The sequence below is a fragment of the Bombus fervidus genome, chromosome 14 (assembly GCF_041682495.2).
Source record: "Bombus fervidus isolate BK054 chromosome 14, iyBomFerv1, whole genome shotgun sequence".
In the NCBI taxonomy this organism is placed as follows: Eukaryota; Metazoa; Arthropoda; class Insecta; order Hymenoptera; family Apidae; genus Bombus; species Bombus fervidus.
The window spans coordinates 6,445,856-6,460,787 of NC_091530.1; the positions used below are offsets into that span (position 1 = coordinate 6,445,856).

Consider the following 14,932-nt stretch of genomic DNA (forward strand, 5'->3'; position numbering starts at 1 on the left):
TTTTTAATACTACACATTCTTGTAACCAGCATTAAGTTCATAATGATATTATTTCCAGATCATTAATGTAATTACTTAGACAAATTTATACATAAAAAGAATTGAAACTTTATCATAAGTTTGAATGAGTTATGAGAACACTTGATATAAGAAAAAAATTGTTGTGTATTTTTCACTATTAAAATATTTATAAAACTATTACCGTAAAATTTTAATTTTTTGTTTTATCATAACAATAAAATATGTAATGACATTACATATTATGATATATATGTATATTAAAACTATGCATGATTTTTATATCATTAGTACAATATGTACATATACAGTTTATAATAGCATTGTTGACATTCTAGCAATGGGTGAATTATACTAAATAATAAAACTTATTTTTAATACATATCAGAGCATGAACATTTAACTGTAAAAGTATGAAAACTTATATTTGTTGACATTATCAAGCTCCTTAAATGCATTATATATTTTTCTATTATTTGTATTCTGATTACGAAATCAAAATTAATTTTATTATGCTTAATAGTAAATTTTATATATTTATACATAAAAGAATTAAATTTTAACTCAAATTTTATTTATGTCTATCACTTGATTCATTGCATTGTTACCATATTCTTGACAACAATGCTTTTACATTATTTGATCTCATAAGCAGTTATCACAATAAAAACAAGGTCATATATCTTTTTAAACTAATTTTCAAGATCTAGTTAAACAGAAGCATTCAACAAAGCGTGTTTCAGGTATAAACTTATTACATAAAACTTTTTTCGCTACGTCTGGATTTAAACATAAATATAAATCCTCATTAAGTCACAAAAATAAATTAACAATACATGTGCGTTTGTTGACTTTAAGTTATGCACATTTGTATAATTTCGATAATTTTATAAAATTGATAATGCTTCATATTGACACAGAGGACCCTTTTTCATATTATAGATGCTGTTAGAATGCAAAGTACATAATAGTTTCTTTCATAAATTTAATGTACAGTATAATTCTATACAATATTTACTTTCATACTAAATTACTCACTATTTTTTATTTCTTTCTGGGCCCGAATTATGGTTTATAGAATTTTCAATATACTTATTATTTATACATACTTTGTTACAGTTTTTATGCAAATTACAAGAAAATAACTAATTATCTTTTAATCATAAATTCCTCTATACATTAAATTTAGCAGATTTTCTATTTATTAAATACAATAATGTTACTGAATATTCTTCTTACTTTAATAATTGTAAGTGACAAAGCAAATCATATTATCAATGATTTTATTCACTTTGAAATATATTATATAAAAAGATCCTCTATGCGAACAACAATTATTTTTAAAATTATTATATTTTGTCTTAAATGTTGTACTTCTCGTAAGTATTGCAGATAAGAGGGCACTAAATATATATTTAAGCATATTTATGATATTTTAAAAATATCACCAATTAATTTCTAAAGTAAGTCTATATGAAGCTAAAAATCGTTTGTAATGATCGAACCTGCAATGTAAATATGTAGCACATTTATATTGTATGCAAAAATATTAACGAGTCATACATTTGTTTAATGATATATTAATTATCATCAATTTTTATAATTTTTTAGTATTTTCGAAAGACATGGCACTATGTACATATGTGTAATGAATGTTATTATATTCGAAATATGTTTATCAATAAATTTTAATAATCATTATTCGCGATTTCAATCATGGTCGAGGCTTCAATTATTGACATTTAAGAAAATAAATAGGAACATAATTTAAATAAATCATACGTCCGTTTAAAACACTATCATAAACTATGATCACAAATGACTAAATTTGTTTTACAGTAGCATGTTTACACCAGTCCTAAATAAAATTACATCATATATTCTATTTTAGTGTGATATCAAATAAATTTTTTAAGAATTTTTATATAATTGCATCTTTTTTTACATCTATCGTTTTTCTTTAACAATATCTTCACATAATTTGAGAAATATTAATGTCTTAAAAGTTGTATAAGTTCATACATACTGTATCACAAATTTAGATTATAGAAATTTTGTTCTAATGTGTTCATTAGATGTGCAAAATTTTATATTTATATATCCCTGAATAAAATCCTTTGAACAGTAATTTTTTTAAGAAAAAAGAAAAATTACTTAATAAATTTTCTTGTATTCGATAGTGCATAAGAAAAAATAAAAAATTAGTGAAAAAATTTAATAATATAACTATTTTTATCATTTCAATGTCAAACAATTTTAAATATTTCCGTTCAAAGGTTAAATATATAATGATAATATTTGTTTATAATTAAAACTTTTATCGAATATTAATTATCAATAGAAACATCTTTTATATCGTCTTTGCTGATATTTTGGTTCATTTGATCATTTTCATATTCTACAAAATCATCAAATAAACTTGGCCATGCCTCTGCATCGTCGTAAACGCTAAGATCATCACCGATACTTTCAGCAAAATTTAAAAACATATTCCATGTATCTCTAGGTATGCCTCGAACATGATGGCACTCCAAAAATTTAAGCCATCTTGACAAAAGAGGTGGTTCACGTATTGTGAAAACAAGCTTCCAGAGAACAATTGCCATATCAGCTGGTAATATTCTTTGACCGGAATTAACATCTAAACCAAATCGGAATGTAAATCGATAGAGATCTTTGAATAAATCATTGTTTATAGTTAATTCTTGAACAATTTCTGGTAATCTTGCTTGTATACCACGTATACTGTCTACCTTCATTGCTCTCAAACCTATTACAAATTCTTGACGTGTAAATTGGCACATCTGTTTAGCATTTAATTTCCAAGCAAGAACAAGTACTTTAAATTCGTCTGGTGACAATTGTAGATCATTACAAAATCTTTCTATACCATCAGCTAAAATTACATCTTCATGTGAATCCTATAAGAATGGAAAGCAGACATCACTCCAATGTGACAGGTACATAGATGAGTATAATAATAATAATGAACCTCCAAATTTCACCTTATATTGGTCAAATAAAGCATTTAACTTGTTTTCTGATGGTTCTTTTTGTTGTTTTGATTCAGTGGTTGTATTAAGACCAGATGATGTTCCAGATCTGCCCAATGGTGATAATCGTGCATAAAATCCTCTTGACGAACGTAAATTACTTTGTACAGTAGGCATAGATCCACAATTATCAGATCCTACATTATTGAATGTTGATAGTGTGTTTCCATTTATATGTGCTTCAGGCACTAAGGGCCCAGTTTGTTGGCAAGAATTTAAGAATGAACCTCTCAATTCCATTGTTTCTAAAATCATTACAATTATAATTTATAATTAAGGTTATATTAATACAACCTTAATTGTATATAACTTTATTAACATTTATTAAGTGTATCAAAATGATATGAAAATAACAAAAGTAAAAAATATAATTTCTCCCTATGTATGAATATATATATATATATGAAATTACAAACAATATATATTAAATGTATAAAATAATCATATTACCGTCTTTATAATCAAACGATGAAGAGCGAGTGGCAGTGGCTGGTGGAAGAGACACCTTAAAGCACGAAAAACAGTTTCCCATTGATGCTGTCCGTATTTAATGTTAAAGACAATTATTCCATGCATCAGTAGTTCAGTCTTACATTGGCAGTCTTGATCAAAAGCTAAACAACAAAACCAAAAGACAAATAACAATATAACATATCATGTATATTACAATGTATTACAATAAATTAAATATATTATAAACATTTATGTGCTTTTAATACATACATATATATATATATATATATATATAGTTAACAGTTTTCATATACTGTAAACTGGTTAAAAATCATTATATTGATACAAAAAATTTTCAACTAGATACAAAATAATTATTTTGTTAAAAATATAAACTTAATATATGGATATACAATAATATATCGTCCTAAATTCATAATTTCATTATTGAAAAGATATTGTAATATAAAAAGTACGATATATTAAAAAAATCTTTTACCTTATTATTGAGGAGGATTTTTGGTCTACCTGGGTCACAATAACCCCAGTAAAGACCCCCCGCAAAATATCCTGCTTTGCCTTCATTCATTAAATTCCCACAAAGTATTTATTTCGTAATTTGTCGTAGCTAAAGTTAACAAAATACTTCAGTTCCAATTCCTTTGAACATTTCATTTAAATGACTTTTAAGTTGAGTTTGTATTTGACTAAACAACACCGTCATTTGTAACGATGTAACCTCATCAAACGATATAATGACAGTATCATTTCATGTATGAGACATATAGTCAAACCGATTTATTTCCTATTATGTATCAAAGAAGTCTGTATAAAAAAACACAGAAACAAAGATATATTCTTCGTATTTCAACGCATAATAAAAAAATCCCTTCAAAATGAAGCAACAACGAAATCTTTTTCGTAAATTCAGTGTTGATATGCTATGGAAGTAATAGTCACTAGGAAAAATATATATACCTTAATAAAATTGCAAATCTACGCAAAGAATACAATTGTTATTTTGTTTGTTAATTTATCGAACTTATTTGGTAAATATTTTTCGAATACAATTAAAGAATATAGTTAAATATATAAACTTATTCAAATAATGCCCAATATTTATATAAATAATTTCTTATTGGTTACGATATGCTACAAATTATATTTATACCTTTATACAGAAACCTACATCTTATATATAACCCATGGTGAGAATATATCTGGCAACAGTGTTGATGTAAACATAACCAAGTCAATATAAACTTTTTGTAAACAGTTCATGAAATATTTGTCTTTGTGATAATGTAAGTACACTACTTGTATAATTAATGTATATACTAAATATTGCGATAAATATAATGTAGTACAGTAGAATATACAATAGCGCATGTAATATACATATATATATATAAATTTGTTTTATATTTATATTAGCTAGCTGTTGCACATATTACAATCGCTTATTGAAATTTAAAAATAGATCTCTCAGATATATATTTCATAATTTCTAGTTTGACCTTTTTTCAGTAATGTGACAGTAATATTACACATTTTTTTACATCAAGACTTTGTAAATTAACAAAACCACAATATTGATATGTTCTCAATTGTAAAAAAGGTTAAAATCAAATAATTATCAATCAAATATATTTCCTTATTTCCAAAGAATAAAGAACTGCAAATTTCTTAACCACTAACATTACTATTTACGATTAAAATTATAATGTCTGTAATTGCAATGCTAATAATTTACTGACTAGGTTATGTTTACTTCGAAACAGAAATCTTAATTTAGCGCTGTTGTCAAATTTATTCTCATCATCACCATCGTTTGCACTTGACATATAATACACAAAAAATAATTTTAGTGCAGCATGGTTTTGACAATTGTGCAACAAAATTAGCGCACGGAAACAGTGTGATTTTTGACAAATATTAGTAAAAAGTAGTAGTATAGTTACATATTGTTTAATATCAAATTTTAGTGGAAATTTTTATTGAGGATAACATAATAATTATTTTTAAGGTGTAAGATATTATTACAAATTACACACACACACACACACACACACACACGTAGCTTGTAGAATATGTTATCTTTTTTAACTATGAAAATGTTACTTTCCTTTTACTTTAGATTTTTATATTAGAATTATATATTGAAAATATTTGGGATCACGAAAATTAAGTAATTTCCTTGTAGTAATACTATTTAAGTAGTTATAGTCTATATACATATTCCCAATAAACGATTATAATCGTGAGTTTATTTAATGGCGTATAATAAATGAATACTGATAAATGAATTTTCAACTTGAAGTTAATGGTAATAACAATAATGCGATAAAGTACTTTCTCTTAGTCCAAAATATATTTTTTTTATGTTAAATAAAATAAAACTTAGTAATCAATCTTTCTTTTTGTAATTTATAACATATTTACTAAAATACTCAGTTTTCGATAGATAAATGTATTCTTTTTTACAAATACGAATTGTGTGTTGCAGATTGAACATTCCAACATATTTTTTAATTAAAAATGCCAGAATTACCACGAATTACAAGATCTTTGCGTATGTTTACAAACCTTGGACGTATTAAAAGTACAAGGGAACTACAACCAAATGATTTATTTAAAAAAGAAGAAGAATATAAAAAATTGAAAAGGTATTTTATAATTGATATTTTATGGAAAACAAATATTTGATCATAATTGAATCATTAAGTTACTCATAGAATATTTCTTTAGGTTTCAACTAAGAAGATTTATAATTTATATTTACCTAATTAATTAGGATCTGGATAATTTACAACTTGTCATGACCATAATGTTATAAATGAAAAAATATAATAATCTGTGTAAAATAATTCTTCTATATCTGTAGTTTATCAAACTACTTTATACTTATAAATATATTTATTACAGTGAGTTTAACTGGCAAGATTTATGCAGACATGTACCCAAAGATGCTTTACCTCATGTTAATAAACTACGTCAAATTGCTGTAAAAACGTTTGGTATGTAATATCTTTAAATAATAAAATAAAAAGTTATTATTTATTTATCATTATTTTAGGAGAATGTTCTTATGAACTCATAGATGAATTTTTATTGTTTACTCTACAATTACTAATCAATGACAAGCTGTTAACTAATGAAAAATTCGTAATTTTAAAAAGGAAAGCTGCAAATTTAACATTTCAAGATGCTCAGAATATGATGGAGGTAAATATGTACATGCAATTTTATTATGTATATATATATATATATATATATGAATCAAAATATTTGATATATGTTTTTATAGATAATTAGAATAATTCGAGAAAGATTAAAAGAAAATATTTTAGTACTCATAGAAAATAGAGAAACAGATGCTGATAATATTGAAATATCAGAAAGTAAGTTGTTTGGCTCAAAAATTGAATATAAACCTGCAAGAGTATTGTGGCCAGATACTGAAACACTTCGCAGTATGTCTTTAGAAAATATTATTCAAAGTACTGACAATTTTTCGATGAAATATAGAAATGAAGATACAAATTTGTGTAAAACTAAAGTTTGTATTAAAATTTGTTTATATTATTATTTATTTTTGAAAATATTTTAATTACAATTATATTTTAATTTCAGTTTGATAAGGCAATATATAAACAAAATTTGGAGTCATATGCAAAGTATTTTACAGATATGACTTTGGAAGAATTTGAAGAGTTTATTATAATTAGTAAATTAAAAAATGAAAATTCAGAAGATGAATTACTTGATCTTTTAGGTTGTGAAGCTATAGAGTTTATACAATACATTATTGAACATCGAAAAAGTATTATAGCTTTGAGTTCTGATTCAAAAGTACAAAAAAAGTTTAATACCCAAAGACCTGTGATCAGCGGACAAGTGACTGTACAGTCTGAGAAAGAAAAACAGCTACTGAAACAAGTACGAAAGAAGGAAAAGAAATTAAATAAGATATCAAGTAAACGAGAAAAAAGAGGAGAACCTGAAGAAAATGGTTTTGAATCATTAGAATTATCCTTAAAAAGGAATGAAGCATTAATAGAAATGCATACACCCATATTTGAAAAAAATGTTACAGACAGAAATATGCGAGAAAATATTCCCTTTGTATTTGACTCCAATATATCTAGTAGAACAACAGCTGGTTATGTATCGAAACGACAAATAATGTTACCACAGAATGCAGTAAAAAACGATACAGAAATGTTTGAGGAAGTTTCTATACCTCCTCCAGAGTCTCAACTAATTGATGTAAATTACAAACCTGTTATGATAGATTCCTTAGATGATACTGGACAAATGGCTTTTAGTGGTATTAAATCATTAAATATAATACAAAGTATAGTATTTGATGCGGCATATCATACTAATGAGAATTTATTAATTTCTGCTCCAACGGGTGCTGGAAAGACCAATGTTGCTATGTTAACTATAGTACATCAAATAAAGCAACATATTGAACATGGTCAGTTAATGAAAAATCAATTTAAAATAATTTATGTAACCCCAATGAAAGCTTTAGCAGCTGAAATGACAGCAAATTTTAGTAAAAAACTTCAATGTCTTGGTATATCCGTTCGTGAATTAACTGGAGATATACAATTGACCAAATCAGAAATTCAACAAACGCAAATGATCGTTACTACCCCAGAAAAATGGGACGTTGTTACTAGAAAAGGTACTGGAGATATATCTCTTACTAGTATTGTAAAATTACTAATTATCGATGAGGTGCATTTGTTACATGGTGATAGAGGGCCTGTAGTTGAAGCATTAGTTGCTCGAACATTAAGACAAGTAGAATCTTCACAAAGCATGATAAGAATTGTTGGACTTTCTGCAACTTTACCAAATTATCTAGATGTTGCAAGATTTTTAAGAGTGAATCCACATGTAGGACTCTTTTATTTTGATCACCGATTTCGACCAGTACCTCTTAGTCAAACATTTATTGGTGTAAAAGCTACATCACCATTGCAGGAAATAAATTACATGGATCAAGTATGTTACAATAATGTTATAGATATGGTATCTAAAGGACATCAAGTAATGGTATTTGTACATGCACGAAATGCTACTGTTAAAGTGGCACAAACATTAAAAGAATTAGCGATGAAAGATGGTACACTTAAATTATTTATACCCGAAGGTCAAGCAAAATTTACAAATAAAGCGTTTGCTAAATCACGCAACAAGTATCTAATTGAATTATTTAGCAGCGGATTATCGGTACATCACGCTGGTTTATTGCGTTCAGAAAGAAATTTGGTTGAAAAATATTTTGCAGAAGGTTTAATTAAGGTATTAGTATGCACGTCAACATTAGCTTGGGGTGTAAATTTACCTGCACATGCAGTTATTATAAGAGGGACAGAAATATATGATGCAAAACATGGTTCGTATATCGATTTAGATATATTAGATGTTTTACAAATCTTTGGTCGTGCTGGTAGACCACAATTTGATGTATCTGGTCACGCTACTATTATTACTTCTCATAATAAATTATATCACTATTTATCGTTATTAACAAATCAAATACCTATTGAGAGTAGTTTTATTAAATATTTGGCTGATAATTTGAATGCTGAAATTGCATTAGGTACAATATCTAATGTAGAAGAAGCTATAAAATGGCTAAGTTATACTTATTTATTTGTTCGAATGAAGTTAAACTACCATGTTTATGGGATTCATCCTCAAGTTATTATAGATGATCCGAATCTAGAACAAAAAAGGAAAGAGTTAATTGATATAGCAGCTAAAGCGTTAGATGAAGCTAAAATGATTCGATATAATATAAGTACAGGAGATTTGAGTACGACAAATCTAGGACGTATTGCAAGTCACTTTTATCTTAAATATGATACTATTGAAATTTTTAATAAACTTACAAAACCAATTATGAGTGAAGCAGAAATACTTGCTATGATATCTCAATCTCAAGAATTTGGACAATTGAAAGTACGAGAGGATGAAATGAACGAATTGCAAGAGTTGATTCAACAATATTGCGAACTTAACGTTCAAGGCGGTGTAGAAAATATACATGGCAAAGTGAATATTCTATTGCAAACGTACTTATCACACGGTCGAGTTAATTCATTTTCATTGATATCGGATCAAGCATATATCGTGCAAAATGCAGGACGCATATGTCGAGCATTGTTTAATATTATGCTAGGACAAAATCGTGCAACAATGGCTGGTCGTTTATTAGAAATGGCAAAGGTAATTGAAGTGCAACAATGGAGTTTTAAAAATCCTCTGTGTCAGTTTCATTGTTTATCTCCAGAAATTATTAATAAAATAGAAGAAAATGATTTGACAATTGATAGATTAAATAATATGAACGTTAAAGAAATTGGAGATATTTTGTATAATCAGAAAGTAGCAGTATTGGTGAAGAAATGTTGTGAAGAATTACCTGCATTAGAAATGGAATCAAATTTACAACCTATTACTCGCACAGTTTTAAGAATACGTTTGAAAATATATCCTCAATTTCGATGGAATGATAGTGTTCATGGTAAAACTTCAGAACCATTTTGGATATGGATAGAAGATCCAGACAGTGATTTTATTTATCATCATGAATGCTTTAATATGACAAGAAAGATGGTTTACAATAAACTTGAACAAGAGCTTGTGATGACTATACCATTACAGGAACCATTACCTTCTCAATATATAGTACGGGCAACAAGTGATCGCTGGTTAGGTTGTCAAAATATGCTACCTCTAACATTTCATGATTTAATTTTGCCTGAAATATATCCACCACATACTAATTTGTTAGAGTTACAACCATTACCTGTAAAAGCATTAAAAGATCCACTATTTGAAAAGCTTTATAAATTCTCTCATTTTAATCCAATACAAACACAAATTTTTCATTGTTTGTATCATACAGACAATAATGTCCTATTAGGAGCTCCAACTGGTTCAGGGAAAACAATTGCTGCAGAAATTGCTATATTTAGAGTATTTAAGCAATATCCCACGCAGAAGATTGTATACATTGCACCATTAAAAGCTTTAGTTAGAGAACGAATAAAGGATTGGAAAGTTAGACTAGAAGAACAACTAGGAAGACAAGTGGTAGAATTAACTGGAGATGTATCACCAGATATTAAAGTTATAGCAAGTGCGAGCGTTATTGTAACTACACCAGAAAAGTGGGATGGTATTAGTAGAAGTTGGCAAACAAGAGCTTATGTCAAGAATGTTGCTCTTATTATTATAGATGAAATTCACTTGTTAGGAGAAGATCGTGGTCCTGTATTGGAAGTTATTATTTCAAGAACTAATTTCATTTCTAGTCACACTTCAAAAACATTAAGAGTTATTGGACTTTCTACAGCATTAGCTAATGCAGTGGATTTAGCTAATTGGCTTGGTATCAAAGAAATGGGCCTTTACAATTTTCGTCCGTCTGTACGACCTGTACCGTTAGCAATTCATATACACGGGTTTCCAGGGAAAAATTATTGTCCTCGAATGGCAACAATGAATAGACCAACTTTTCAAGCAATTAAACAACATGCACCATCTAGTCCATCTTTAGTGTTTGTTTCATCACGCAGACAAACACGTTTAACTGCACTAGATTTAATTGCATACCTTGCGGCAGAAGATAATCCTAAACAATGGTTACATATGTGTGAGGAAGAAATGAATACTATTCTAGATCACGTACGAGACTCAAACTTAAAACTTACACTTGCATTTGGAATTGGGCTTCACCATGCTGGTCTTCAAGATAGAGATAGAATGATTGTTGAAGAATTATTTGTTAACAATAAAATTCAGGTATACATTTAAAATATTATATATATATATATACTTGCTACTTATAACATTGTTTACATCCTCAATACTTAATCATTATATTGCATTGATGAAGTAACTCCTTTTAACAAAGGAAAGATATTTCAAACAAATCAAATTTGATAAAATATTTTATAAAGTCAACCAATTAATACCTACTAAAATAAAATAAAAATATCATATTTAGGTGTTGATTACAACAGCTACTTTAGCTTGGGGTGTCAACTTTCCTGCTCACTTGGTTGTAATAAAAGGAACAGAATATTATGATGGTAAACAACACCGTTATGTAGACATGCCTATTACAGATGTACTTCAAATGATAGGACGTGCAGGCAGACCCCAATTTGATACTGCAGGAGTGGCAGTGGTTCTAGTACATGACTTAAAAAAAAATTTTTATAAGAGGTTTCTACATCAACCATTCCCAGTAGAATCAAGTTTACTAGCTGTTTTACCAGATCATATAAATGCTGAAATTGTGGCTGGTACAATTAAAAACAAACAAGAATTATTAGATTATTTAACCTGGACGTATTTTTTTAGAAGATTAATGAAAAATCCTAGATATTATGATCTAAACGCTTTAGAACCTAATACAATTAATCAGTACTTATCTTCTTTGGTGGACAATACATTAAAAGTGTTGATAGATTCACATTGTGTGATATTTGACGAGGTATATAGCATGAAATTAAAATTTTATTTCTAACTTGTTATACAAAGGATAATTTACAATATTTTTATTATTTGTAGGAAGAACAAATTTTATATCCACAATCAATGGGTAAAATAGCATCATTTTATTATTTATCACATCATACTATGTTAATGTTTGAGGAATCGTTACAAGAATTTCTAACATTAGAACAATGTTTACGTATTTTATGTAATTCTTATGAATATAATGAATTACCAGTAAGACATGACGAAGAATTATTAAATGAGTAAGTATCACCTTTACCAATAAATAAAAAAATGTATTTTGAAAATTTTATTTTGTTCTACTATGTTTAATGTGTAAACAGGGAATTAAGCAAAATGTGTCGTTACCAAGTAGATAATTACTCATATGGTTCTCCACATACAAAAGCATTTTTATTACTTCAAGCACATTTTTCAAGACTTCCTTTGCCATGTGTAGATTATATTACTGATTTAAAATCAGTACTTGATCAATCAATTAGGATTATTCAAGTATGTATAGTTAAAAGAAAACTATTATATCACTTTACATGTATTATAATTAAAATACTCTTTAATCAATATATATTTACTTTTAGGCAATGATAGATACAGTTGCAGAACATGGATGGTTAGCAAGTGCACTTATGATAATGAATTTGCTTCAGATGCTTATTCAAGCTCGATGGATTGATGAATTTGCAATTACTACATTGCCACATGTAAATTCAGAACATATACAATTATTTTCGGCATTGTCATCATGTCTTCCAAAATTGTGCTTTATTATGCGCAACAAATATAGTACACTTGTAGAGGTGCTTGGTAAAGACTTTCAAGAAGAGCAAATATTTCAAGTCAGTAAATATATTAAACTTTTAACTTATAATATTAAAGGTAAATATTGAAAATAAGAAATTATTAATTATCAATAATTTTAATTCTAGATACATCAAGTAATGAAAGAGATGCCAATGCTTCATGTCGAGTTAAGTATAGAAATGCACGATGAAGAACAGAGAAACCAGAAGTTTATATCATTAAAGACTGACAATTCCGATCATATAAATATTAACAAGGATCAAGATTATATACTAAATATTACAATGAAAAGAAAAAATAAGTCTAATAACTTGAAAGTACACTGTCCTTTGTTCCAAAAAGGAAAGGATGAAGGTTGGTTTCTGGTTTTAGGTAATACTTCTAACCTAGAATTATTAGCTTTAAAACGAGCATCTGGAATAAATGAACAACGCAAACATTATCAATTACAATTCACAGCACCATCAACTCTAGGTAATTTTATTTTTGTACATATTTATAATTATTTATATAATTTTTCATCACGTATAATAATAACTTCCATTTTTCTTTTTTTAAACTAAAAATCTAATTTTTTTTTCAAGGACAAACAACTCTAGTGTTTTATTTGATATCCGATTGTTACATGGGACTGGATCAAGAATACAATATAAAACTAAATATAATATCTTAAAATATAAATTTTATTCCACTTAGTAAATGTGTTAATTTTTTCTAAGAGGTAAATGTAAACAAATTATTTTGTTAAAACTTATTGTTATGTTATTAATATTTATAAAATTATTTTAATAGCTGTAAGTACTGCAATGAAATATATATTTAAATTATAAATCTTTTCAATATTTAATTTTTTTAAAAGAGTACATATAAATTTATATATATATATTTTATTTATTACACGACTATGAAACATATATATGGATTGTTTTATGTTTTTCATACAAATGCATATCTTATCAATTTAGTGTACAAAGATAAAAAAAGTAACACTCGAAGGACCAGTTTTATAATTTCACATATTGTGGATCAATGAATTTAGTTTTAAATTCACTTTTAAAAGTAAAAAATAACAAAAGAAAATCATATCCAATATTTCATGAATTATAAATCATACGTATAGTTTAATATGAAAATGTTTTCTTCTAATATTAGTATTTTATCAAAAGTAAAAGAATATCAATAATGGTATAATATATTATGTAAACATTTTTCTACACTGATCCTCCTTTACATTTATATTATGATATTGTAACAATACAGTATTTGTTTGTAGTTTCTTATGCTAACGAGGAATAACAAGATAGTAGGGTAGGAAGGATATGAGATCATTTCATTGCTTTGTTTTAAAGAGAACGTGATTAAGTTGTACACTATTTACCTGTAATATTTCACTTGATATTGACAAGTGCAGACTGTTCATTCTAATGACCTAGAAGAGGTACATTTTAATTCTAAAGTTTTAGCATTATGCTTGTGTAAATCCCTGAGACAAATAATGCAATTTGTGACAAAGTATTTTCTATTCATTGATTTTATTAACATTTATTGTCTTAGTAATCAGAAATAAACGTCAAATGTTATTAAATTAAATTTAAAATAAAATTTTTAAATAAATAATAATTTTATATTAACAATATATGTTTTCAATTGACAACTAACAAAGTCAAATTTATCCATTGTAATAAACATTTTTCTATATCTAAAATATAATTCATAAATATTTTAATGCTTTAACATTTAATAGACAAAATTAATTATTCCGTTTTCGTTACCTTTTTAGGTTATTTCTCTAAAACTTTAAATTAATAACATCAATGTTCAATATATTTTGTTATCTTATATAATTTTTAAAGATACAATAAAATCGACCAGATAAATTAATAGTTGAATATCTTCCTTTTTCTCTCTTTAGATTGAGTCTTTCCCTGTTCCATCAATAGATTGAACTTTCTGCTTTTTTAGTGTATATGAAATGCACTTTATATATTATTATTTCTGTAATTGTAGTACTAATCAAAGCAAAGAAATACTTAAGCTCCTTCCATAATAGAAAT

The 14,932-nt window shown here is 26.7% G+C and overlaps 2 protein-coding genes across 4 annotated transcripts; one reads left to right on the forward strand and one right to left on the reverse strand.

The window, feature by feature from the left end:
- Positions 1–147: 147 nt before the first annotated feature.
- On the reverse strand, positions 148–4,479 carry Sccro3 (defective in cullin neddylation 1 domain containing SCCRO3). Its single transcript, XM_072016907.1, has 4 exons — positions 4,024–4,479; positions 3,522–3,685; positions 3,024–3,316; positions 148–2,939 (listed from the first exon to the last, which is right to left on the reverse strand). Exons 2-4 carry the CDS (start codon positions 3,601–3,603, stop codon positions 2,346–2,348), a joined length of 969 nt encoding a protein of 322 aa, XP_071873008.1. The 5' UTR covers positions 3,604–3,685; positions 4,024–4,479; the 3' UTR covers positions 148–2,345.
- Positions 4,480–5,374: 895 nt separating this feature from the next.
- On the forward strand, positions 5,375–13,792 carry Obe (activating signal cointegrator 1 complex subunit obelus). 3 transcript variants are annotated; one of them, XM_072016895.1, is made up of 12 exons: positions 5,375–5,552; positions 6,031–6,190; positions 6,450–6,541; positions 6,601–6,749; positions 6,832–7,083; positions 7,158–11,354; positions 11,560–12,051; positions 12,129–12,319; positions 12,401–12,569; positions 12,656–12,913; positions 13,004–13,352; positions 13,463–13,792. In XM_072016895.1, the coding sequence occupies exons 2-12, from the start codon at positions 6,063–6,065 to the stop codon at positions 13,549–13,551; spliced, it is 6,366 nt and encodes a 2,121-aa protein (XP_071872996.1). In that variant the 5' UTR covers positions 5,375–5,552; positions 6,031–6,062; the 3' UTR covers positions 13,552–13,792. The 3 variants fall into 3 exon arrangements, with proteins under 3 accessions (XP_071872996.1, XP_071872998.1, XP_071872997.1); XM_072016896.1 differs by lacking the exon at positions 5,375–5,552 and adding an exon at positions 5,749–5,850; XM_072016897.1 differs by lacking the exon at positions 6,832–7,083.
- Positions 13,793–14,932: the final 1,140 nt, after the last annotated feature.